This window comes from Micromys minutus (assembly GCF_963924665.1).
Source record: "Micromys minutus genome assembly, chromosome: 5".
Taxonomy (NCBI): domain Eukaryota; kingdom Metazoa; phylum Chordata; class Mammalia; order Rodentia; family Muridae; genus Micromys; species Micromys minutus.
Window position 1 is genome coordinate 51946508 of NC_137974.1, and position 27147 is coordinate 51973654.

The 27147-nt window shown below is 38.6% G+C and overlaps 1 protein-coding gene and 1 pseudogene across 2 annotated transcripts in view; one reads left to right on the forward strand and one right to left on the reverse strand.

The window, feature by feature from the left end:
* The window catches only part of EFHB (EF-hand domain family member B), a gene marked incomplete at both ends in the record, with an annotated part of 62006 nt that overhangs the window by 17708 nt on the left and 17151 nt on the right, over positions 1-27147 (forward strand). The window contains 4 exons of the mRNA XM_080917176.1: positions 4831-4941; positions 17557-17686; positions 20842-20925; positions 21688-21755. Of these exons, the coding sequence (XP_080773302.1) occupies positions 4831-4941; positions 17557-17686; positions 20842-20925; positions 21688-21755 (393 nt within the window). The remainder of the gene's footprint in view (positions 1-4830; positions 4942-17556; positions 17687-20841; positions 20926-21687; positions 21756-27147) is intronic.
* LOC308420673 (actin, cytoplasmic 2-like) lies at positions 293-1400 on the reverse strand (annotated as a pseudogene). The gene has a single exon. The product of its transcript is annotated as an actin, cytoplasmic 2-like (transcript).

Below are 27147 nucleotides of genomic sequence, written 5' to 3' on the forward strand. Positions count from 1 at the left end.
TGCTCTCCCCAGCCACCAAGTGACCAAGCCACATGAACTAAAGACTAAGTCAAGATATGTACAGGGTATTAAACATATACCAAGAGAACAGTTAACTTGAACACAAGGTCAAAAATCAGCAACAAGTTCTACAATTCAGTGCTGACACCAGATACAAATGTCAAGGAGAAATTTCTTTCCAAAGGCTTATTCCAGTTTCATGAGGTTAGCATGAGGTGTGTATATTTGCCAGGGCAAATCGATACTTCAGAATCAGCTCATGCAGCAGATGCCTGGTACCTGCTCAGTCTATCTAGAAGCATTTATGGTGGACGATGGAGGGGTCCAACTTGTCGTACCCCTGCTTGCTGATCCACATCTGCTGGAAGGTGGACAGTGAGGCCAGTATGGAGCCGTTAATCCAGACTGAGTACTTGCGCTCAGGGGGAGCAATAATCTTAATCTTCATTGTGCTGGGTGCTAGGGCTATGACCTCCTGTATCCTGTCAGCAATGCCTGGATACATGGTGGTACCACCAGGAAGCACTGTACTGGCATACAGGTGTTTGCGGATGTCCACATCACACTGCATGACAGAATTGAAGGTGGTCTCGTGGATGCCACAAGACTCCATGCCCAGGAAGGAAGGCTGGTGCCTCTGGACACCATAACCGCTCATCGCCGATGGTGATCACCTGCCCGTCAGGCAGCTCGTAACTCTTCTCCCAGGAGGAAGATGATGCAGCAGTAGCCATATCTTGTTCAAAATCCAGGGCAACATAGCACAGCTTCTCCTTTATGTCACGAACAATTTCCCTCTCAGCAGTGCTGGTAAAGCTGTAGCCCCGATCAGTCAGGATCTTCATGAGGTAGTCTGTCAGGTCCCGGCCAGCCAGGTCCAGATGCAAGATGGCGTGGGGAAGAGGGTAGTCCTCGTAGATGGGCACTGTGTGTGTGACCCCATCACCAGAGTTCATGACAATGCCAGTGGTGCGCCCAGATGCATACAAGGACAGCACTGCCTGAATGGCCACGTACTTAGCTGGGGTATTGAAGGTTTCAAACATTATCTGTGTCGTCTTCTCTCTTTTAGCTTTGGAGCTCAGGGGGGCATCGGTCAGAAGCACCGGGTGCTCCTCAGGGGCCACATGCAGGTCATTGTAGAGGGTGTGGTGCCAGGTCTTCTCCATGTCATCCCAGTTGGTGACAATGCCGTGCTAGATAGACTACTTCAGGGTCACGATACCCCTCTTACTCTGGGACTTGTCACCCACCTACCAGTCTTTCTGGCTCATGTCTACCATGATGCCCTAGTGTCTGGGGCGCCTGACGATGGAAGGAAACAAGTCCCTGGAGGCGACGTCACCAGCAAAGCCAGCTTTGCACGTGCCGGAGCCATTGTCAGTGATGAGTGTGGCGATTTCTTCCATTGCGATCGGCAAAGCACTGGGCCACAGAGCAGTGGAAAGAAATGCAGTGTAAGCCGGAGGCAGACTGAGACCTTTAGGTTACTTTCTGATACTCTCTGTATCAATGGACATAATGATTCACATATCAAAAAAAATAGTGTTTCTGTTTGCTTCATTGAGTCCATGAAAGCAAAATAAGCCATTATTACCTCCACTGGACACTGGAACTGTCTGAGTGAAAACTTCCCGGGATTGTCTGTGGGTTTGTTTTGCTATTTGTGTTCGTGCATGTGCGTGTGCTCGTGCATGTGAGCATGTGTGTTTTGAGACAGGGTCTCTCACAGTATGTAGCCTTGCCTGACTTGGAACTTATTATGTAGATCATACTGACTTTGAAACTTTGAACTCCACATGCACCACAATGTTCATAGCAGCTCTATTTATAATAGCCAGAAGCTGGAAAGAACCCAGATGTCCTTCAGTAGATGAATGGATACAAAAATTGTGGTACATTTACACAATGGAGTACTACTCAGCTATCAGAAACAATGACTTAATGAAATTCTTAAGAAAATGGATGTATCTAGAGAATATCATCCTGAGTGAGATAACCCAGTCACAAAAGAACAGACATAATATGCAGTCACTGATAATGGGATACTAACCCCAGAAAGCTCTGAACACCCCAGAAACAACTCACAGACTGTGTGACGTTCAAGAAAAGAAAAAAGAAAAGAAAAGAAAAAACCATTATGCTCAGTCCTTACACACCCAGAAAACTTTGACTAATTCCGGGTTACATCCTGTTTTACACGTACTTTATGCTCATTGTAACTAGTAAGACCTTAATGCACACTGTCAAACCTTTGGGGGAAAAAAGCCAAGCAATGACAAAAATGTATTCATATACTTTTATGCAAAAATGCTTAAAATTTGTACATTTATCTTTGTTTTTTAAAATAAAGTTAAAAAAAACCAAAAAATATAGAACCATTTAAAAAAAGATATGTGAATACAATATTTTGGCAATAAAAATTTATCTTAAGCCCCCCCCCCAAAAAAAACTTTGAACTCTTAGAGATCTACCTTCCTCTGCCTCTGGAGGGCTGGGATGAAAGATGTCGTTCATCATGCCTGGCATCCCACTGGATTCTGACTGTAGTCAGTCTGATCCTGAAGCATAGCCCATTATATGCCAGACACTTTTCTGTCAAAACACTTGGAGGATATAGTCTTCATTAGGTTCCACTAACCGACCTTCCTTCAGTTACTTACTTAATCACTTACTGTGTTTTTCAAGATAAGGTATCTACCAGCTTCATGTTTGCACTCGAACCTTCCCCTCTACTTCCCAAGCTCTGGGATTACAGACATAAGCCACACTGTGGGGTTTGAATTATCATTTAAGACATATACCCAATGAAAGAGACATATTATAATATGTCTTTGTACATTAAACATAAACATCTAAAAATCTTTGGGTAAAATATTTAAAAATCTTCAAGTAGTGTTTTATAGGAAAATTTTTTCTATTATGGATTGAATCTTGGCAAGCCAGTCAAGTCTTCTATCTCTGAGTTGCAACCACAGAGAATCTTTTAACTTTGGTTTTAAAAATAGGTCTCACTGTACAGCCCAACTGGGCCTGGAGCTTTGCTAGATGCTATGCTGGCTGACATGTGCTACTACAGTGTTTTTCCTTTCATATTATTTGAACATGACCTATCTCTCTCTCTCTCTCTCTCTCTCTCTCTCTCTCTCTCTCTCTATCTCTCTCTCTCTCCTTCTTTTCTCTCTTTCCCTCCCTCCATCCTACCTTCTTCATTTTCTCCCCCCATTTCTCCCTTCTTCCTTCTTCTTTCCCTCCTCCTCCCGCTCCATACTCTTTCAGGAGATTGGGACTGGGGTCTCATACAAGAAGGCAAGTAGTCTATCACCAACTTCTGATAGCATTAGTGGTTAGTTCAAAGACTTCAGTCCCTGACAGAAAAGCCAAAAGAGGGCCGGTGAGATTAACATAGTAATACATATTGACAGATTGTCAGGAATCAGGGAACAGGGGGTGGGGTGACATTTAAAAGATTATTAGGTAATAGCCAGGTACAGTGGCACATGTCTATAACTCCAGAATTTGGGAGGCAGAGGAGAAAGATCAGGAGTTCAAGGCCACCAGAGTTATAAGAGACCCCATTTCAAATAAGAAAAAAATTTCATAAAAAATATTGAGTAAGCTGGGCATAGTGGTGTCCATTAGCTGCCATTCTTGTTATGATGACTGGCAGAATCAACTCATGGATGGGTTAATTTGGTCTCATATTTTGGGAAAGCACAGTCCATTATGATAAGGAAAACTTGGTGGAGTTCATGGCAGCCAAGGCACTCTCACATATCCATGGAGTAGGAAGTAGTGAATAAAAGCGAGACTGGGCTATAACAGCCCAGCATCCACTTACCTGCCAACCTCCCCAAACCATGCTACCTAGCAGGGAGAGAATTCAAATACATGAGCCTGTAAGAAAGACTTTACATTTAAATTGAGATGGAACGTTGTGCCTATAATCCTAGCACTCAGTGGCTGAGGCGGGACAATCTCTTGTGTGTATGTGTATGTAAGGATCCTGTCTGAAAAAAAAAAGAGGGCAAGAGACACAGCGTAGTGTCTAGTATGCATACCCACATTCAACCCCCAGCCTTGGAAGAACAGTAAGTGAAACAAGACAGCTCACTATGTAAACTGAGAATTTTGGGAGGAGGAATTTCTTCTTGACTCCATGAGTTCCCTGTTACCTCTGGCTATGTCGAGAGTGGAGATTCAGATCAAAACAGACTAGGTGTTTGTGCTTCAAATTATAACTGCCCAAATTTGCACTGTTACATTCTACTGGATAACAGTGTTTCTAATTTGGGATTCAGAATTGTTTGCATTTTCCCAGGAAGCTGGGATCAAATATAAGCTCATTCTCTCAAGTCTCTGGACTGAGAATTTAACTGGAGTTGGAGCACGGCTGAGGTTAACCCAGCAGTTCTGGCAGAATTCTCATCTTTAGAATGCTCAGAACTCTACAGCAAAATGATGCATAGACTTATTCTCTCCCCTCCCTATCCCTTCCCTCTCCTCCCTTCCTCCTCCTCCTGATCCTTTCTCGTTCTCTCCTCTCCCTCCCTGCCCCTCTCTTTTAAGGCAGGGTCACATGTAGCCTAAGCTGGCCTCAAATTCACTATGTCACCCAGGCTGGCTTTGAAGTCCTGATCCTCCTTCCTCCACAATGTCTATCTTATCTTGTTTTTGATGATAAATATTTGTTTATATTGGCTATGCGATCTTCTAGGCATTATGTGTAGCTTATGACCCCATCAGACCAAACTTGTCATTGGATGTAGTTTCTATATACAACAAATAGCCAGGAGGTCTTAATATTGATCTTGTTGATTCTTTCTTCAGAACTGTCTGCTCGTGACATTGTTAATCCACCAAAATCCTTCGAAGATGTGCTTAAAGAAGGACAGGAAGGACATGATTTGTACACTGTCTCTCACAATGATTATTTTGCAGGTAAGTTTTGCCCAGAAGAAAGTGGGTCTGAGACCCTCAAATTTGTCAAGAAATGCCCAGAGCATAATGTTCATGAAGTTAGACACCTCATGGATGATGCAATTGATCCACACATGGCAATTTACTATTATTCAAAGCATGATAAACCGTGGTAGCTGGGAACATGTAGACAAATGTATTGCTTTCTTAAAATATAGAACTAGCTAGGCATGATAGTAGGTGATTATAATCCCAGCTCTCAAGAGGCTAAAAGAGGACTGCAGGTTTGAGGTTAGCATGGTGTGCATATTGAAGCTATATATTTAAGAAGAAGAATACCAGCAACCTAATAAGCAAGCAAGCAAGTGCCCTGAATGGTGGTCCAAGCCTGTAACCCCAGTACTCTGAAGGTTAAGGGAAACAAATATCTCTGAGTTCCAGGTTACCCTAAGCTATATATATTGAGACCGTGCCTCAAAAATAAATAAATAAATGAATGAATAAATACACAAATGAATGAAAGGAAATAGTTTGGTATGGCAACTCACTCCTATAATCTCAGCATTAAGGAAGCTGAGGTAGGAGGGCTGCCAGAAGTTTGAGGCCACTCTGTCCTACCCAGCAAATTCTAGTTTCTTCTTGACTCAAGTGAGTACTTGCTTTCAAGACCGCAAGAAAAACAATAAAATAAATGCAGACGTGTATTATTACAATAAAAATCATAGTGAGATGGCTCATTGGGTAAGGGAGTTTACCATGCAAACCTTGTCACCAGCATTTAATCCTCAGAATGTACATAAAACAAAGCAAAGCAAAACAAATAGCTTGTGACCAGAGTTTAATCACCAGAACCCACATAACCCTGTTGAGAAAGAAGAATATGGAAAGTTGTTTTCTGACCTCTGCACTGTGGTACACTTCTCAACTCACAGGCACGACAATGATAAATAAAGTATAATGTCAGCTGAGAAAAAGGAAATATAGGATCTTATTTTATTTAGTGGTTTTAGCTTTAGTGATTACAATACTTATTAGAATGTCAGCACCACCCCTTACCACATTTAAGAATCTTCATTGCCTAGAATGCTCTTAAACTCTTTTTTAAAAATTGAACATTTTATTTGTATACATTTCAAATGTTAGCCTCTTTCCTGGTTTTCTCTCTGGAAACCGCCTATCGAATCCACACTTTCTGCTTCTATGAGAGTGCTACCTCGTCCACCCACCCACTCTCCATCCCGGCATTTTCCCTCCATTGTGGCATCAAGCCTTGCCAGGATGAGGGCCTCTCCTCCCATTGCTGTCTGACAAGGCCATCTTCTGCTACATATGTAGCTAGAGCCATGGGTCTTGCATGTGTACTCTTAGGTTGGTTGTTTAGTCCTTGGGAGCTCTCTCTGTGTGTGTGGGGGTCTGGTTGGTTGATATTACTGCTCTTTCTATGGGTTACAAATGCCTTAAGCTCTTTAAGTCCTTTCTCTAACTCCTCCATTGGGGACCCTGTGCTCAGTCCAATGGTTGGTGTGAGCATCTGCCTGTGTATTTGTCAGACTCCTGCAGAGCCTCTCAGGAGACTCCTATATCAGGCTCCTATCAACATGCACTTCTTGGCATCCTCAATAATTGTCTGGGTTTGGTGTCTGTATATGGGGTGAATTCTGAGCTGGGGCAGTCTCTGGATGACTTTTCCTTCAGTCTCTGCTCTACACATTGTCACTATATTTTCTACTTTGAGTATTTTGTTTCCCCTTTTCAGAAAGACTTTTCATCTACACTTTGCACTTCCTTCCTGAGCTTCATGTGGTCTGTGAATTGTATCTTGTGTATTCCTAGCTTTAGGGCTAATATACACTTAGAAGTGAGTGCATACCATGTGTGTTCTTTTGTGATGGATTACCTCACTCAGAATGATATTTTCTAGTTTCAATCCATTTGCCTAAGAATTTCATGAAGTCATTGTTTTTATTATTATTATTATTATTTTTAATTGAACAACTTTATTTTAAAGTTGTCCCTGGATCTCTGCTGTTCCTGGTGGCACATGGCCTGAGCATTTGGTCCGCACGCACGGGCCCTGCGGGTGGAAACCGAGTCCCTACGGCAGAGTTCCTGTTGCCTGAACCTATGGGGGGTGTGCTTTCCGCGCCCTCAGCCCAGACCTCTCTGTGACCCAGATACTCTCAGCACAGTCTCACCAGGCCTGTGTCTCTGGATCTCCGCTGTTCCTAGTGGCAGATGGCCTGTGCGTTTTGAAGTCATTGTTTTTAATAGCTGATTAACACTCCACTGTGTAAATGTATCACATTTTCTGTATCCATTCCTCTGTTGAAGGACATCTGGGTTTTTTTCCCCCAGCTCCTGGCTATTATAAATAAAGCTGCTATGAGCATAGTGGAGCATATGTCCTTGTTATGTTTTGGATCATCTTTTGGGTATATGCTCAGGAGTGGTGTAGCTGGGTCCTCAAGTAGTACTATGTCCAATTTTCTAAGGAACCACCAGACTGATTTCCAAAGTGGGTGTACCAGCTTACAATCCCGAAAACAATGAAGGAATGTTCCTCTTTCTCTACATCCTGGACAAAATCTGTTGCCACCTGAGATTTTGATTTTAGCCATTCTAACTGGTTTAAGGTGGGATCTCAGGATTTTTTAAATTTGAATATCTCTGATGACTAAGGATGTTAAACATTTCTTTAGATGCTTCTCAGCCATTCTGTATTCCTCAGTTGAGAATTCATTGTTTTACTCTATACTTCAATTTTTAACGGGCTATTTGATTCTCTGGAGTTTAACTTATTGAGTTCTTTGTATTTCCTGGATATTAGCCCTTTATCAAATGTAGGATTGGCAAAGACCTTTTCTCAATCTGTTGTAGGCTGTTTTAATGAAAGTGTCCTTTGCCTTACGGAAGGTTTGCAATTTTATGAGGTCCCGTTTGTCTATAGTTGATCTTAGAACATAAGCCATTGGTGTTCTGTTGAGGAAAATTTCCCCAGTGCCCATGTGTTTGAGGCTATTCCCCACTTTTTCTTCTATTAGTTTGGCTGTATCTGGTTTTATGTGGAGGTACTTGATCCACTTTGACTTAAGCTTTGTACAAGAAGATAGGAATGGGTTGATTTGCACTCTTCTACATTCTGACCACCAGTTGAACCAGCACCTGAACCAGCATCGTTTGTTGTAACTGCTCTTTTTTTTTTTCTCCACTGGATAGTTTTAGCTCCTTTGTCAAAGATCAAGTGACCACAGGTGTGTGGGTTCATTTCTGGGTCTTCAATTCTATTCCAATGATCTATCTTCCTGTCTCTGTACCAGTATCATGCAGTTTTATCAATATTGCTCTGTAATACAGAAATGGTGATTCCCCCAGAAGTTCTTTTATTATTGAGAATAGTTTTGGTTATCCTGGGCTTTTTGTTATTCCAAATGAATTTGCAAATTTCTATAACTCTATGAAGAATTGAGTTGGAATTTTAATGGGAATTGCATTGAATTTGTAGATTGCTTTTGGCAAGATGACCATTTTTATAATATTAATCCTGCAAATCCATGAGCATGGGAGATCTTTCCATCTTCTGAGATCTTCTTTGATTTCTTTCTTCAGAGACTTGAAGGTCTTGTCATAGAGATCTTTCACTTGTTTGGTTAGAGTCACAAGGTATTTTATATTGTTAGTGACTATTGTGAAGAATGTCATTTTCCTAATTTTTTTCTCAGCCTTGTTTATCATTTGAGTAGAGGTAGGCTACTGATCTGTTTGAGTTAATTTTATGTCTAGCCACATTGCTGAAGTTATCAGGTTTTGGAGTTCTCTGGTGGAATTTTTGGGGTGCCTTAAGTATACTATCATATCATGTGCAAATAGTGATATTTTGACTTCTTTCTTCCCAATTTGTATTCCTTTGGCCTACTTTTGTTGTCTAATTGCTTGCGCTAGAACTTTGAGTACTATATTAAATGGTAGGGAGAGAGGGTACAGGATTTTTTAGTCCCTGATTTTAGTAGGATTGCTTTAAGTTTCTCTCTATTTAGTTTGATGTTGGCCATTGGTTTGCTGAATATTGTTTTTACTATGTTTAGGTATAGGCCTTGAATTCCATATCTTTCCAAGACTTTAACATGAAGGGGTGCTGAATTTTGTCAAATGCTTTCTTAGCATCTAAGGAGATAATCATGTAGTTTTTGTCTTTGAATTTTTCATATAGTGGATTATGTTGATGGATTTATATATATTGAACCATCCCTGCATCCCTGGGATGAAGCCTACTTGATCATGATGAATGATTTTTTTGATGTGTTCTTGGATTCAATTTGTGAGAATTTTATTGAGTATTTTTGTATCAATATTCATTAGTGAAATTGGTCTAATGTCTTTTTTGTTGGGTCTTTGACTGGTTCAGGTATAAGCATAATGTTTCTTCATAGAAGTAATTGGGTAGTATTCCTTCTGTTTCTAATTTGTGGAATAGTTTGAAGAGTATTGGCATTAGGTGTTCTTTAAGGTTCTAACAGAATTCTGCACTAAACCCATTTGTTCCTGGATAATTTTTTTTTTTTTTTTTTGGTTTGAAGACTTTAAATGATGGCTTTTTAAAAAAGGGGTTATGGGATAGTTTAGATGGCTTATCTGATCTGATTTTACTTTGGTACCTGGTATCTGTCCAGGAAATTGTTCATTTCATTCAGATTGGTTGAGTATAGGTTTTTACAGTAGGATCTGATGACTTTTTTTCTTTTTGGATTTTCTCAGTTTTGTTGTTATGTCTCATTTCATTTCTGATTTTGTTAATTTGGATATTGTCTCTGTGCCCTCTGGTTTGTTTGCCTAAGGGTTTATCTATCTTGTTAATTTTCTCAAAGAACCAAGTCCTGGTTTTGTTGATTCTTTGTATAATTCTTTTTGTTTCTACTTGGTTGATTTCAGCACAGAGTTTGATTATTTTCTGCCATCTCTTTCTCTCAGTTATATTTGCTTCTTTTTGTTCTAGAGCTTTTTGATGTGCTGTCAAGTTCCTAGTGTATGCTCTCTCCAATTTCTTTATTTTTTTTTTATTTTTTATATTCATACTCAAGATTTTATTTCCTAACTACCTGTCCACCCTCTGAGTGTTCCACATTTCATACCTCCATCCTGCCTCTCCCTCACCCCTATCTCCCTCACCCCCATCTCCATGAGGATGTATCCATTCCATCCAACCCACCAAACATCTAAACTCCCTGGTGCCCTCCAGTCTCTTGAGGGTTAGGTACATTTTCTCTGACCGAACCCAGACCTAAGTTTCCTCTACTTTACATGGTTGGGGGCCTCATATCAGTTGGTGTATGCTGCTTGTTTGGTGATCCAGTGTCTGAAAGATCACGGGGTTCAGGTTAATTGAGACTGGTGGTTCTCTTATAGGGTTACCCTTCTCAGCTTCATCCAGCTTTTCCATAATTCACCCACAGGGGTCAGTAGTTTCTGTTCATTGGTTGGGTGCAAATATTTGCCTCTGACTCTTCCAGCTGCTTGTTGGGTATTTTAGAGGACAGGCATGACAGGTCCCTTTTTGTTAGTTTTCCATAGCCTCAGTAGTGGTGTCAGGTCTTGAGTCCTCCCCTTGAGCTGAATCCCCATTTGGGCCTGTCACAGGACCCTTTTCCTTAGGCTATTTTCTACTTCCATCCCACAGTTCTTTCAGACAGGAACAATTATGGGTCAGAGTTTTGACTGGGAGATAGAAACCCCATTACTCACTTGATGCCTGTCTTTCTGTTGGAGAAGGGCTCTACAAGTTCTCTCTCTTCACTGTAATAGTGCATTTCATCTGTCCTGGGACATCTGAGTTGTTTCCAGCTTCTGGCTATCACAAATAAGGCCACTATGAATATGGTAGAATATGTGCCCCTTTGGCATGGTGGGACATCTTTTGGGTATATTCCCAAGAGTGATATTGCTGGGTCTTTAGGTAGATCTATTTCCAATTTTCTGAGGAACATACAAATTGATTTCCAGAGTGGTTGTATCAGTTTGCAACCCCACCAATAATGGAGGAGGGTTCCTCTTTCTCCACACCCTTGCAAACATGTGTTGTCATCTGAGATTTTGATCTTAGCCATTCTGATTGGTGTAAGGTGGAATCTCACGGTCATTTTGATTTGCATTTCTCTGATCACTAAGGACTTTGAACATTTCTTTAGGCGATTCTCAGCCATTCAATATTCCTTTGCTGTGAATTCTCAGTTTATTTCCTATATTGAACCAACCTTGTTTGTGTGGCTATATTTTTTTGAGTTAGTTGAAAGAAGATTACTTTCTTGCTTTTTATAGGGTGTGGTTTTCCCCCTTGTGTTGGAGTTTTTTCGTCTATTATCTTTTGTAGGGCTGGGTTTGTGGAAAGATAGTGTGTAAGTTTTGTTTTGTCATGGAATATTTTGGTTTCTCCATCTGTGGTAATTGAGAGTTTTGCTTTGTTTTGTGCATTTGGTGTTTTGATTATTACGTGATGGGAGAATTTTCTTTTCTGGTCCAGTCTATTTGGAATTCTGTAGGCTTTTTGTATGTTCATGGGCATCTATTTCTTTAGGTTACAGAAATTTTTAAAAATTTTGTTGACGATATTTACTGGCCCTTTAGGTTGGGAATCTTCGCCCTCTTCTTTATCTATTATCCTAGGTTTGGCCTTCTCATTTTGTCGTGGATTTCCTGGATTAGGAGCTTTTTGCATTTTGCATTTTCTTTGACTATTGTGTCAAAAATTTTTTTGGTATCTTCTACACCTGAGATTTTCTCTTCCATCTCTTGTATTCTGTTGGTGATGGTTGCAACTGTGACTCCTGATCTCTTTCCTAGATTTTCTATCTTCACAGTTGTCTCCCTTTGTGATTTTTTAAAATTGTATCTATTTCCATTATTAGATCCTGAATGGGTCTGCTCAATTCCTTCACTCGTTTAATTATGTTTCCCTGTAATTCTTTAAGGGATTTTTGTGTTTTTTCTTTAAGATTTTCTACTTGTTTACTCACGTTCTTCTGTATTTTTTGGGGGGAGGTATTTACAACCTGCTTAAATCCCTCTATAATCATCATGAGATGTGATTTTAAATCAGAATCTTACTTTTTCAGACTTTTGGGGTTTCCAGCAGTTGCTGTGGTGGGAGAATTGGGTTTTGATGATGTCAAGTAGCCTTGGCTTCTTTTGATTAAGTTGTTGTGCTTGCCTCTTTCTATCTGGTTATCTCTTGTGTTAGCTGGTCTTTCTCTCTTTGACTGGAGCCTGTCCCACCTGTGAGTCTGGGAGCCTGTTAACTTAGGAGTGACAGCACTTTTATGAGACCAGCTCTCTCTTGGCAGGATTTGGGTGAGAAGAGCTGTTCCACAGGGTTAACTTCAGGTTGTATATTGATACTGCAAGTCACTCTTGAACTCTTAGACTTAAGTAATAACTTTCCTTCTCAGCCCTCTGCTTTCCACCCCTCCCCCAGCAAGGACTAGAGGTGTGCCACACCAATCTTGGCCAAGTGTGTAAGGTTATGAATTGAACAGGTTTGAATCAAGTTTTAGTTTGCTCATTTTCTGTCTTAGAACTTGAATAGTGTGTATAGCTGATCATCAATCCATCTTAGTTCTTGAGTGCCATGGCGACCTTGTGAGAGTCGAGTACATGCAAAATGCTTAGCTTGGGGCCTACAACAACCACTATTAGCTACTAAGAGATCTTGTCTAATCACTTTGCAGCAGTGGAATGATTTTAAGGATCAACATAAATTTTATAGTGCTATAAAATACACCTGAATTAAAAATATGTGAATGGATATGTTACATAATGGATATGCAGTCTGGATACAATAATGAAGTTATTAGACTCTGATTTGGGTCTTGAGAAAGCCCTGTGTGGAGTCTGCTAGTCTCTTCGTTCTCAGCTAATCTCTGCTGGTTTCAACACTCCTTAATGTGTTCCCAAGGATGGATAGTCTCTGCCTTTGTCTCCAACTGCTGCTGTCCTTGTCACTTGAACATAGTATCCTCCTGCCCTTGACTTCTTGCCTCTCCTTATGACTCCTTATCTTTCTCCTTCTGCTTCCCAACCTGTCTTTCTTTATACTTTATGCCACAGTTTTTATGAAAATAGCATTTTGCCTAAAATGTAGTATGTAGCTGAAGGCTACCTTGACCTTTTGATATTTCAGTCTCCATCTCCCAAGTGAGGCAACTATTGGAATGTTCCACTCTACCTGGTTTTGTTAGAATGTTTATTTGTAGCTGGCCATGATGACTTATGTAGGAAGATACTAGAACTTCTAGGCTATCCTTGGCTATGTAAGACCATGTTTCAGAATAGCAAAAGCCTATAAGAAAACAGACACAACAACAGATAACCATAATTAAATGTGTGTGTCTATGTGTGTTTATGAGGGTGTGTGTGTGTGTGTGTGTGTGTGTGTGTGTGTGCTTGTGTAAATTGGTGAATTCTTGGAAACTACTTAAAATAGGGCTGAATACATTCTTTAGTTGGTAAAGTGCTTGCTGGGCAAGTATGAGGAATTGTTTATACCTTTAGAACCCACATAAAGCTGAGTAGAGTATGATGTGTTTGTAATTCCAGTTGGGAGAGTTTCTGAAAGACCTCAGGCCAGATAGCCTAGGTATGCATTGGCAGAAAATATCAAAGAAACCCCGTCTTAACAAAGTAGAAGAAGAAAATCATGCCATCTAAGGTTCTGTGGCCTTCACATGCAATCTGAAATAGCACACACACACACACACACACACACACACACACACACACACACACACACACACACACACGCTCACATCACACACATGCATTATTTGCTCATTACACACACAAGAGTATTAAAACTATACTTAGAACAGCTCTAATAAACAATAATGCGGCCAAAATTGTTTTCATTTGCTGATTTTATGGAAGGTACATTAGCTTTATGAACATTATACTATCTACATTTTCTTTTCTTTTCTTTTTTTCTTTTTTTCACTTACTTATTCAGGTGCTGAGGCTTAAACTAATTATAGACAATTTGGATATTAAAAATGAAGAAAAAGCAAATGTTACCATGTAACATTATTAGCTCAGGATAACTACAGATGATAAGCTGAATGTTTTTCTGACCTTTATCCATTGGATTTCACTGAAGAATCTAGGTTTAGATAAATAAAATCTGACCCTTTGTGGCTTCGTGGAATCTGATATATATTTAAGACTAGTTGTTAACCGACTAGAGCAATGGCTCAGTGGTTGAAAATGTGCATGTTCTTGCAGGCTGCCATTTGGTTGCCATCACCCACACCAGTCAGTCTACAACCACTTGTAACTCTAGTTCCACGGGATCCCTGTGACACCTGACCTCATATGCTCATACTCCTACATAGATACATAATTAAAATTAAAATCAGCTTCAAGTGATGGCACACACCTTTAATCTTAGCACCTGAGTGGCAGAAGCAGAAACAACTTTAAATTCAAAAGCAGCATGAACTATATGGAGAGTTCCATGACAATCAGAACTACACAGTATGACCATGTCTCAATTATAAGCAAGCAAGCAAATAAACAAACAAACATGCAGGTAAACGAATCTCAAAACCTGTTGCTTTAAATAGCACACCAGGGACAATGTTCGGTGACAACACGGTCCGTGAAGTCTTTAAAGTGCACTTATTTGTAGCCCTGTAGAAATGATACTTCTTGAATAAATACAAACTGCATGGAAATAGATAGTATTCAGAAAGATATCAAACAGAGAGCCTGGGTTGTTTGGGGGTTTCCTGGGGGTCTCTCCGGACAACAACACAATTAGATGTAATCCATCACTGAAATTGAGGGTTTCATTTAGTGACAAGTGTTTGTCCAGTTGGGGCTCTGACTGGTGATACCACTTAGATTTCTTTCGTATATGTGTGCATTTTAAGAAGCTTCTGCTGTGTTAGATTTTTGTATGATCCTTTAAATATCCCTTTACTGTCAGTTGTTCTTCCCTTACCCCTCTTCTCAGCGCCTCCATTTAATTACCCATTTATATTTCCTCGTATATATCCATAAGTATATATTCTAGTTCCCTGTCCTTGGAAGATCTTTTTCTCCCTCAATTCCTTAGTCTATACTGAACTTCAGTGATTATATTAATAGTAACTTGATTATTGAAGTCTTAACATCTAAATCTATAAAAAGTGACTACATACCTTAATTGTCTTTTTTGGGTCTATGTTATCTCATCCAGGATGATTTTTTCCTAACCCCACCCATGTGTTCAAGAATTTCATATTTTTAGCTGCTGAATAATACTTCATTGTCTACATGCATCGCATTTTCTTTATCCATTCATCCATTAATGGACATCTAGGCTGTTTCAAGTTTCTGGGTATTATGAATTGAGCGGCAATGGATATGGACGAGTGAATGTCTTTGTAGTAGGATACAGAGTTCTTTGGGTATATTTCCAAGAGTTGCATCACTGGATCTTTAGGTAAATCTATTTCCTGCTTCCTAAGGAATTACTACATTGCTTTCCAAAATGTCTGTACAAGGTGCATGCCCATCAACAATGGATAAGTCTTTCCTTTCCCCCACATTCATACCTTTAACTCCACAAATGACAACCCTGCATGAGTTATCATTTGTTTTATTGATTTTGGTCATTTGACTGTTGGAATTTCCTGATGGCTAAGGACATCTCTTTGTTCCTTTTGTCTTCATCTTTGGTGAATGTTATGCTTATTTCTGTATTTCAATTTTTAGTTGGGTTGTTTCCTTGATGTCTGGTTGTGATTTAGTTCTTTATGTATTTTAGCTACTGACCCACTATCTGATGTCATACTTATCTTTTTTCTCTTGGTGTGGCCTGCTCCTTTGTTTGAATGATATTGCCATTTCCCGTAGAGAAGTTTCCCAGTTTCTTGAGGTCCTATTTATTAATTGTTGTTTGTAGTGCCTGTGCTATTAGTGTTCTGTTCAGAAAGTTTTTTCTTGTGCCAATGAGTTCATGACAATTTCTCACTGTCTCTTCTATCCAATAAAGTATGTGACCTTATATTCAGGTTCTTGATAGATTTGGAGTTGAGCATTTTATGATATACATACATATAAAGCTTTTTGAATTTTCTATGTGCAGCCACCTACACTACCCAGCATTATTTGTTAAAATGCTGTCTGTTTTTTTCTTGTGTGTACTCTGGCTTCTTTATCAAACATCAGGTGTCCAGATGTATATGGAATTATATCTGGGTCTTCAATTCCATGCCATTGCCCAACATGTCTGTTTTTATACAAGTACCATTCTAAGTTTTATTACTGTAGCTCTGTAGTACAGTTTGAGATTGGTGGTGATACCCTGTGCATTTCTTTTATCTTTTATTTTAAGGTTTATTTTAGCTATTCTTTTCCCGCATGAGCGCACTGTGTGTGTGTGTGTGTGTGTGTGTGTGTGTGTGTGTGTGTTTTCATATGAAGCTGAAAGTTGTTCTTTCAAGGTCCATGAAGAATTGCATTAGGATTTTGATGGGCATTGCATTGAATCTGTACATTGCTTTTAGTAAGATGACTGTTTCACTGTATTAACTCTATGATCTGTGAGCATGGGTGATCTTTTCATCCTTTGATGTCTTACTCAGTTTTTTCCTTCATGTCTTAAAGTTTTTATTATGTCTTTTACTTTCTTGGTTAGAGCAAACTGTGTGTGTGAGTGTGTGAGCAAGTGTGCATGTACGCACATGTGTATGTGTGTAAGGTGTTGTTCTCCCCACTTCTTTCTCAGTCTCTTTGTCCTTGGTATATGGGAAGGGTACTGATTTTTTGTGTTAATTTTGTATTTTACTACTTTGTCAAAAGTGTTTATTATTTGTAGAGGGTTCCTGGTGAAGATTTTACGGTCTTTTATATATAAAACCATATTATCTGCAAATAATGCTATACTTCCTCATCTCTTCTAAGTTTTCTAGCTTTTGGAATATAAGTTTCTGAAACATACCAAGAAACTTGTTTTCTAAATTGTACTATACGTCAATATGCCTATAATAAACTGCCCAGTACCAGACTGGAAATTTTTACCAACACTGACTACTGAGGCATTGTGCACCAGACCTCCTGCCTCATGTGGACAGTCATTCTGCTGACTCTGGTAGTTACAGATTGCCCCCCCCCCAGTCATTTTTCTATATTGATTTTTGTATCTTTCAGCTTTCCTGAATTCATTTATTAATCTTACCAGTTGTGGGTGGTGTCTATGGTTTGTTTGTTTGTCTGAGTTTTCCAATTATTTATTTATTTATTTATTTATTTAATTAATTAATTTATTTTTTATTTCTGAGACTTGATCTCACTATGTGGCTCAGGCAGGCCTGGAACTCACCATCCTTCTATCAGCTTCCTATGTACCGAGATTGCACATATAAGCCACAGCTTCATACTGACACGAACACCAGGAGCTCTGTACGTTACGTTCTGTGGTGTCTCAGCATGTGCAGGTGAGGGCCTTTACTATCTGTAGCCGAGTCTGCACAGCTTCCTGTCTGGGTACGTTCCAGTCTTGCCCTATGATTCTGTGCCAAGGAGAAAAAACCACGCTTTCCCTAAAATAAACCATTTTCTTTGTGTGTGGCTTAACTCAGAAGTCTTGTTTCCTGCTTCTACCACCCACAGGAGAAGCAAAGAACCGAAAGTATAACCCAGCAAGTTTCCATAGGTTTAACTTGTATGGAATCCCGACGCCTCACTGTAATGATGGACGCACCATGGCTAAAGCTCTACATTGGCTCCATGAGCTACAGATGTAAGTGCGATTATTCTTAGTCCAGAAGTAAATCTTAGAGATTTAGCATTTGAACATAAGTAACTACCTGTTTAAAATTTATTTATTTTTTAATTATTTTTTAAAAGATTTATTTATTGAAAACCTATACTGTCAAGCCCTTGAAAAAAATCAAGTACTGACTAAAAAAATATATTCATATGGTTTTATGTAAAAATTATTTCAATGTCTGAAAAAACAGTACTGACAAAAATGTATAATTTTAAGCAAAAAATGTTTGAAATCTGTACATTTATCTTTGTTTTGTAAAATAAAGTCGTTAAAAAATAAATAAAAAAATTAAAAAAAAGATTTATTTATTTATTATATATAAGTAAACTGTAGCTGTCTGATGATCACATTATAGATGGTTGTGAGCCACCATGTGGTTGCTGGGAATTGAACTCAGGACCTCTGGAAGAACAGTCAGTGCTCTTAACCGCTGAGCCATCTTACCAGCCCTTAAAAATTAATTTTAAGAGATATAAATAGGTTTACATGGTTTAACATAACAATAATAGAAAAAATAGATCATGCAATGTTTTCACTTTCAACTCACATTCTGTCTGGTTACCCCAGAGGTTTGTGTTGCTCTGAAGTTACTTCATGATGCTGTTTTTATAAAAAAAATTATCTGTCTGTATGTCTATCTATCTATCTATCTATCTATCTATCTATCTATCTATCTATCTATCTATCATCTATCATCTATCCAGGCGACAGGGTCTCTGAAGCCTATAGTAGCCTAGACTTTGTGTCCGTCTTTCTGCCTCAGCCTCCCAATGTTGGAATGTTAGACTTTATTAACTTTTTGTTGTTGCTTTAGGTTTTATTTTCATTTGTGTGTGTGTGTGTGTGTGTGTGTGTGTGTGTGTGTGCGCATGTGTGTGTGTGTGTGTACATGTGAGTTTAGGCACACTTCACAGGCTGAAACATCTTCTCCTGGAGCAAGAATTACAGATAAGCCACCATGTGGGTATGAGAAATTCAAGTCAGGTCCTTTGCAATGTTCATTTTTCCAGCTTCTCTTATTGACATAGTCTTAGCATGTTAACTTTGCTGACCCAGAGCACACTATATATCTAGGTTAGCCACAGCAACAAACTCCTGGCTATCTCCCAAGTGCAGCGATTATGGGATTGAGCCACTATGCCTGGATTATCATTAAGCTCTAATAATTACTTGGGCATTATGAGCCTTTGACCTTAACTGTTGCAGATTTTGACCTTTTCTTTTGAGTGTGTGTATGTGTGTGTGTGTGTGTGTGTGTGTGTGTGAGTGTGTATGTGAGTGTATATGTTGTGTGTGTGTGTGAGTGTGTATGTGAGTGTATATGTTGTGTGTGTGTGTGTGTGTGTGTGTGTGTGTGTGCATGAGATGTGTGTATGTACTACGTAACTGGCCTCAAACATGCTGAGCAGCTTAGGCTAGACTCTTAACTCTTGCTTCTCTTAGCAGTCTGAGTTCTGGGGAAAATTTGGCCTTTTTATATCTTTATTCTCTACATAACTTCTTCCTTGGAATTTTAAAACGGGGTCCTTAATTTTTCACCTACTATGTAATTTTTTTAAATTCTAAGCCAGCATGAATAATGATTAACACCAAAGGTCATGAGTTTGATTGGGAGCAGCACACACACACACACACACACACACACACACACACACACACACACACACACTTATATGGGCCCAATGTTCACTAATAAGTATCCTTAGAAGTTCCGATGTAGGCTGATGGCTCATTATCTGTAAACCAGGTACTCAAGCCTAAGACAGAAGGATGATAGTGACCTGGCATATCAGTCTGGGTTATAGCGTGAGACTCCTCCTCCTAAATGTAGAATTCCTTATCCCACTTGATCTCTTGTTAACTTGAGACAAATACATTACATGGGGAGCAATGAGAAGGACAACAGCAGATAAAGTAAAAGGGTGTTCAATGAAGCAAAATGTGGTTGGTTTAAATATTTACTCATGTACATAGGGTGTATATGACATATGGGGATATCCTATGGTGTGCTTGCTCCCAAGACATTTTTATGTAAACCTTTATAGTTTTCTTAGTGACATTCTTTGAAATAAACAGTTCAAACTGGTATAAGAGAAAGGCCTTAAGAGTAGCTTATTATTTATTTTTAACAGTCTGAGATAGGAGTAAGACTGTATAGACCTTGTGTCTGGTTTCCTATTACTTTGACTTTCTTGAGACATCTCTGTAGAAAAGGAACTTGGATTCACAGCACATGCTAATTGTGCTAGAATGCTCCGTTTTTAGCCAGGGAAAGACTTCACAACCAGACTGTGGGGTGGCGAGGACCATTCCCCCACAACATATGTTACACATTCCTCATCTTTCTGTCCTGCCTGAAAACATTTTTATCTTTTCAAAATTCATATTGGCAGTGTTTTCTTTTGTTTGCTCTCCCTTCTCCTTTTCTTTTGATGAGAAGTGAACTGAGCCTCATGCATACTAGGCAAGTTTTCATCAATTAAGCTATATCTCCACAGACTGTCAGGTCCAGAAGAAACTCTGGACAAGTGTGTAACTGAGGTGCTTGCTATACCAGAGTCTTCAGGCCTCTAGGCACACTCAATACCCTTGGCTACTCTTAGCTCTTCTCATGAAGCCCTCACTCTAAACTTCTGCAGCTCATGAGCTTCCTTTAGCTAAACTTTTGATTCCTATATAGCCCTGCCATTTTGGCCATGTGCTCTCTTGGCCTCCTCTCTCTTGGTCTCCTTAGCCTGAACTCTCTTCTCTACCTCTTTCCTCCCACAAACTGGTTCAGTCTGTGGTTCACGTTTAGTTCACTATTCTCTCTCCCTGCTGTGGACTCTTCCAGATGCCTCTGGCTATACTCTCCCTTATGCCTACAGTGAAAATGTTTTGCTCAACCATCCCTTGGATTGGTCATACCCCACTTTATACACAGACCATGCTATACTAGCTACCAAAAGACTTTATTATAACACATGTGATAGAAGTACCAATATGTGCGGTATTAAATATGGGATGCCTCTGGAGACTTGTTTCCTGAGGGTGCAGTGATACCATGATCCTTTGCATTGTGTTTATATTTTGTGGCCAATGACATTTTAATAATAAAGATACCTATATATTTCTCATTTTTGTAGGGAAAGAGGAGCAAAAATTGTATCCAAAAGAGCTGATGATTTCAGAGAAAAATTTCAACACAAACTTGGAAGAGTTTTAGACCCGTGAGTTTGAACTTGAGGCCTTGCCAGCTCTCTTGTTTCCATCTGGCTCATCTGAGTAGTTGGTATGAGTTGGTGGCACACATCTGTGATCTTAGTCCTGGGAAGTAGAAGCAGGAGGGTCAGGAGCTCAAGGTCATACCCTTAGCTATATTATTGAATTGGAGGCCAATCTGGGTTACACTGAAAATCCAAATGTTGGTTTGTGTCTTACCAAATTGTTTGTATCGAATAAGAAAATAATTCCTCTGTAGTTCATCAATGGAGTACTCTCACTGCCTACAGCACGTGGGCTTCCAGGAGACCAGGGGACTTGTATGCATCTGGAGAAGGGGCAGGGAGAATTCCATATAGAGTTTTCTTTTCTTTTCTTTTTCTTTTTCTTTTTTTATTGGTCATTTTATTTATTTAAATTTCAAGTGTTATCCCCCTCCCTTACTGGCTTCTTCTCTGAAACCCCCTATCCTATCCCCATCAGCAGGGGGGAACCCTGCTTCTTGGGGGACCACCCTCATAAATCTTTATTTCTGAGATATCGGAAAAATATTTTGCTCATTTTTTTTTGCTTTGAATCCTCCCCACCCCATGGTCAGCAAGAAAAATCTTTAGCCACTGTTAATGCAAATGAACACCAGGCTCTTTGATGTCTTACCTTTGATTTACCTAATGTGTCTATAGGAGAGTCTGGATTGCTAAAAACCTAAGGCAGACAATGTTCAGCTTTGGATGGTCAGAACTTTAACTAGAGTTTGTTTTCTCCTATAGCATTGCAGAAACCATGAATGTTCCCCCAGGGCACACATTTGGAGCTTGCCTCCAGCCTGAGGAATATGGTAAATATGTGAATTTTATTCTTGACAAATAAACACATCCCCATGAAAGGAGTGACTTTCTGAGACAAGCCTGTACTGAAGCTCTAGAAGTGACTTTCTTTCTGAGAGTCTCCTTTTCTCTTTATACTCTAGCCTGTATTGAAATATATGAATCAACTCTTCCCTCACCCCAATTCTTCTAAAGAGCTGCAGGTACTGGGTTCTTGTTACTGCTCAGCTTGCTGCCCCTGGAAACATACTCTGATTTCTGTTGAAAACATCTCCGGAAAGTTATGCTCCTATATTCACTGTGGATATAGATACACGTGTACATATCTACATATGCACCGTTTCTATGCTGCTGGGGATGAACCCTAGGCCTCGTATATTCTAGCCATAGTATGGAACCACTAAGCTATGCCGTCAGCTCCTTGAAACTTCAGATGTTAAAGATTAAGGGTTTATAACACTAATGGTATATAAGAATTCTTTTCATATTGTGTTTGAACTAATACAGTTTGAAGGCCTAATAATTAATACTTTAAGATGACTTCTACTTAGAAAATAAATATAAACTTATTAACTCAACGAGATAAGGTGGCTTTCTATTTAATTTGAATATAATACTTATGTCACAATATGGCAGATTCTTGGTGATTTTTAAATATCCAAATCTGGACTAGCAAGATGGCTCAGTGTCAAACTCGAAAACCTGAGTTTGGTACCTAGGATCCATGTTGAGGAAGGAGCAAGCCAACTCACAGGAGTTGTTCTTGGACCTTCCCATGAGTGCTATGAGGCACTCAAGAGCCTGTATGAGCACTCACGTTTTGTGCACGTGCCACCTATACGTGTGTGTGCAGGTATTCTTGGAAGTCAGAGAAATTAGTTACAGAGGCTTATGAGCCATCTGATACAGGTCCTGGGGAGAAATATATAGTATTTATATCATATTAATATTATCAATATGACAATAGTATACATTAAATTATATATTTATAGTTAATGCAAACATATATTTTGTATAATATAATGTAATATATAATATTAATTACAATATATTTTATATAAAATATTAAAATAAATAAGAAAGTGGTTAAATGTTTTAATATTAAATTAAATATTAGTTAAACATAAATAAAAAATACAGATTTTTTAGGCCATATAACAAATGTACAGAATCAGAAAATGCTTTATTGTTTGTTTCTGAGGCAGTGTATCAGGCTGGTTTCTATTCACTATGCCTTATCTAGACCACCCCAATTGAGGATTACAGGGAGGGAACACTATACACAGTGACATATGTATTCATCTATAGGAACAAGATTTAAACACATTTAAACTGTGATGTGCCCTACTGAGACATTTTGGTTTATTCTGTGATTCCAGCATTTGAGAGACTGAGTCAGGATGATTGCTTATTTTGGTTATTGTTTGTTTTTATAGTACTGGGGATTAAACTCAAGGATTTGCACGATATGAACAAATAACCTACCACTACAGTACATTCTTGGCCAAGAAACAACTTGTTTCAAAAATGAGATACAGACACACAAACACACACAGACACACAGACACACACACAGACACAAACACAAATAGACACACACACATACACACACGAACACACACACACACACACACACACACACAAAGAGAGAGAGAGAGAGAGAATAAATAATAAGCACTTTGTTGTACAACCATATAATTAAGAGCCACTCCCCTCAGCCAGCAAATCATCAACCAAACTATAGGTGGCAGAGAACTTGTATGAGTAGGTCTCTCTCTCTCTCTCTCTCTCTCTCTCTCTCTCTCTCTCTCTCTCTCTCTCTCTCTCTCGGTAAATCAATAGATTTATTGGAGTTACTTAAAGAAGTGTGAATGAGGGGTCACTTACAAGAGCATGGACAAATCAAAGGCAGCACCATTACCAAAAGTTTACCACACCATGGAGCATAGCTCATGAAAATGAATACTAGAGTTCTACAGGTCTCAGAAGTTCCATGGGTCAGAGTCTCTTCTAAGCTGTCATTGCCACTTATATAAATAACTTCGGTAAAGAGAGTGCCCTTGTAGATCTGATAAGTTTGAGGGACTTTCTGAGATTTGTGAGTAGTTTCTTTCAGATTCTTTTATTATTATTATTATTATTATTATTATTATTATTATTATTATTATTATTATTATTGTATAGTTTATGTGTTTACATTTCACTTTCTGAGATCTTCTTCAGTTTCCTTCTTCAGAATCTTGAAGTTTTTGTCATACAGTTTCTTCACTTGCTTGGTTAGGGTCACCCCAAGGTATTTTATAGTCTTTGTGACTATTGGGAAGAGTGTAATTTCTCTAATTTCTTTCTCAGCTTATTTACCCTTTGAGTAGAGGAAGGCACTTGATTTGAGTCAATTTTATATCCAGTCACTTTGCTGAAGTTGTTTATCAGTTGTAAAAGTTCTCTGGTGGAATTTTTTGGGGTCAGTTACATATACTATCATATCATCCACAAATAGTGATATTTTGACTTCTTCTTTTCCAATGTGTATTCCTTTGCCTTCTTTTTGTTGTCTAATTTCTCTGGCCAGAACTTCTAGTACTATACTGAATAGATAGGGGGAGAGTGGGCAGCCTTGTCTAGTCTCTGATTTTAATGGGATTGCTTCAAGTTTCTCTTTATTTAGTTTGATGTTGGCTACTGGTTTTCTGTGTATTGCTTTTGCTACATTTAGGTAAGGGCCTTGGATTTCTGATCTTTCCAAGAATTTTATCATGAAGGGGTGTTAAATTTTGTCAAATGTTTTCTCAGCATCTAGTGAGATGATCATGTGGTTTTTTTACTTTGAGTTTGTTTATGTGGTGGATTACATTGATGGATTTATGTATATTGAACCATTGCTGCATCCTGGAATAAAGCCTACTTGATCATGGTGGATGATTGTTTTGACGTATTCATGGATTCGATTTGCAAGAATTTCATTGAGTATTTTTGCATTGATGTTCATGAGGGAAATTGGTCTGAAGTTCTCTTTCTTTGTAGTATTTTTGTGTGGTTTAGGTATGAGTGTAATTGTGTCTTCAAAGAATGAGATGGGTAGTGTTTCTTTTTTTTTTTTTATTTTGTGGAATAGTTTGGAGAGTATTGCTGTTAGATTTTCTATAAAAATCGGATACAATCCTTCACTAAACCCATCTAGGATTTTTTTTCTTGGAAGGCATTTGATGACTGCTTCCATTTTTTTAGGTGTTATGGGACTGTTTAGATGGTTTATCTGATCCTCATTTAACTTTGGTATCTGGTATCTGTCTAGAAATTTGTGAATTTCCTCCAGATTTTCCAGTTTTGTTGATTATAGGCTTTTGTAGTAGAATCTCCTGATTTCTTGAATCTTCTTAGTTTTTGTGGTTATGTCTCCCCTTTCATTTCTGATTTTGTTAATTTGGATACTCTCTCTGTTCTCTCTAGTTAGTCTGGCTAAAGGTTTATAGATCTTGTTGAGTTGTTTTTTTTTTTTTAAAGAACCAGCTCTTGGTTTTGTTGATTCTTTGTATATTTCTTTTTTTTAAAGTCTCTATTTGGTTTATTTCTGCTCTGAGTTTGATGATTTCTTGCCGTCTACTATTCTTGGGAATATCTGCTTCTTTTTGTTCTATGGCTTTCAGCTGTGCTTAGTCAAGCTGCTAGTATATGCTCTCTCCAGTTTCTTTTTGGAGGCACTCAGAGCTATGAGTTTTCCTCTAAATACTGCTTTCATTGTATCCCATAAGTTTGGGTATGTTGTGCTTTCATTTTCGTTAAGTGCTAAAAATTCCTTAATTTCTTTCTTTATTTCTTTCTTTACCATGTTATCATTGAGCAGAGCATTGCTTAGCTTCCATGTGTATGTGGGATTTTTGTTGTTTTTGTTGTTATTAAAGACAAGGCTCAGTACATGGTGATCTGATAGGATGCATGGGAGTATTTAGATCTACTTGTATCTGTTGAGTTTTGTGACCCACTATATGATTAGCTTTGGAGAAGGTACTGTGAGGTGCTGAGAAGAAAGTATATTCTTTTGTTTTAGGATAAAATGTCCTGTAGATGTCTGTTAATTCCAATTGGTTCATAACCTCTGTTAGTTTCGTTGTGTCTCTGTTCCGTTTCTGCTTCCATCTTCTTTCCCATTGATGAGAGTGGGGAGTTGAAGTCTCTCATATTATTGTGTGTGGTAGAATATATGCTTTGAACTTTAGTAGGATTTCTTTTATGAATGTGAGTGCCCTTGTATTTGGAGCATAGATGTTCAAGATTGAGAGTTTACCTTGATAGATTTTTCTTGTGATGAGTAAAAAGTGTTCTTCCTTAACTTTTAAAATAACTTTGGTTAAAAATCTGTTTTATTTTATATTAGAATAACTACTGTAGTTTGTTTCCTGGGATCATTTGCTTAGAAGGTGTTTCCCTAGCCTTTTACTCTGAGGTAGTGTCTGTCTTTGTCTCAGAGATGGGTTTCTTGTATGCAGCAAAATGCTGGATCCTGTTCATGCATCCAGTCTGATAGTCTATGTCTTTTTATTGGGGAATTGAGTCAATTGATGTCAAAGATATTAACGAATAGTGATTGTTGTTTCCTGTTATTATTATTATTATTATTATTATTATTTTTGGTTAGAGGTAGACTTACACGTTTGTGCTTTTCTTCTTTTATTTTTCTTGCATGATTATTATTATAATTTTTGGATGTGTTTTTCTTCCTTGCGTATGATTTTTCTATCTATTATCTTTTGTAGGGCTGGATTTGTTGATAGATATTGTGTAAATTTGCTTTTGTCCTGGAATATCTTGATTTCTTCATCTATAGTAATTTAGAGTTTTGCTGGATATTGTAACCTGGGCTGGCATTTATGTTCTCTTAGGGTTTGTATGACGTCTGCGTATGATCTTCTAGCTTTCATAGTCTCTGTTGAGAAGTCTGAGTGGTAATTCTGATTGGTCTGCCTTTATATGTTACTTGTTCTTTTTCCCTTACAGCTTTTAGTATTCTTACATTGTTTTGAATATTTGGTGTTTTGATTATTATGTGTCAGGAAGAGTTTTTCTTCTGCTCCAATCTATTTGGTGTTTTGTAGGCTCCTTTTGTGTTCATGGTCATCTCGTTCTTAAGGGTAGGGAAGATTTCTTCTACGATTTTGTTGAAAATATTTACTGTGCCTTTTAGTTGGTAATCTTCTCCCTCTTCTACACCTATTATCCTTAGATTTGGTCTTCGAATTGTGTCCTGGATATCCTGGATTTATTGGGATAGAAGCTATTTGGTTTTTTGCATTTTATGTGACTGTGTGTCAATGTTTTCTATGTTGTCTTCTGCCCCTGAGATCCTCTCTTCACATCTTGTAGCCTGTTGGTGATGCTTCTTGCATCTATGATTCCTGAATTGTT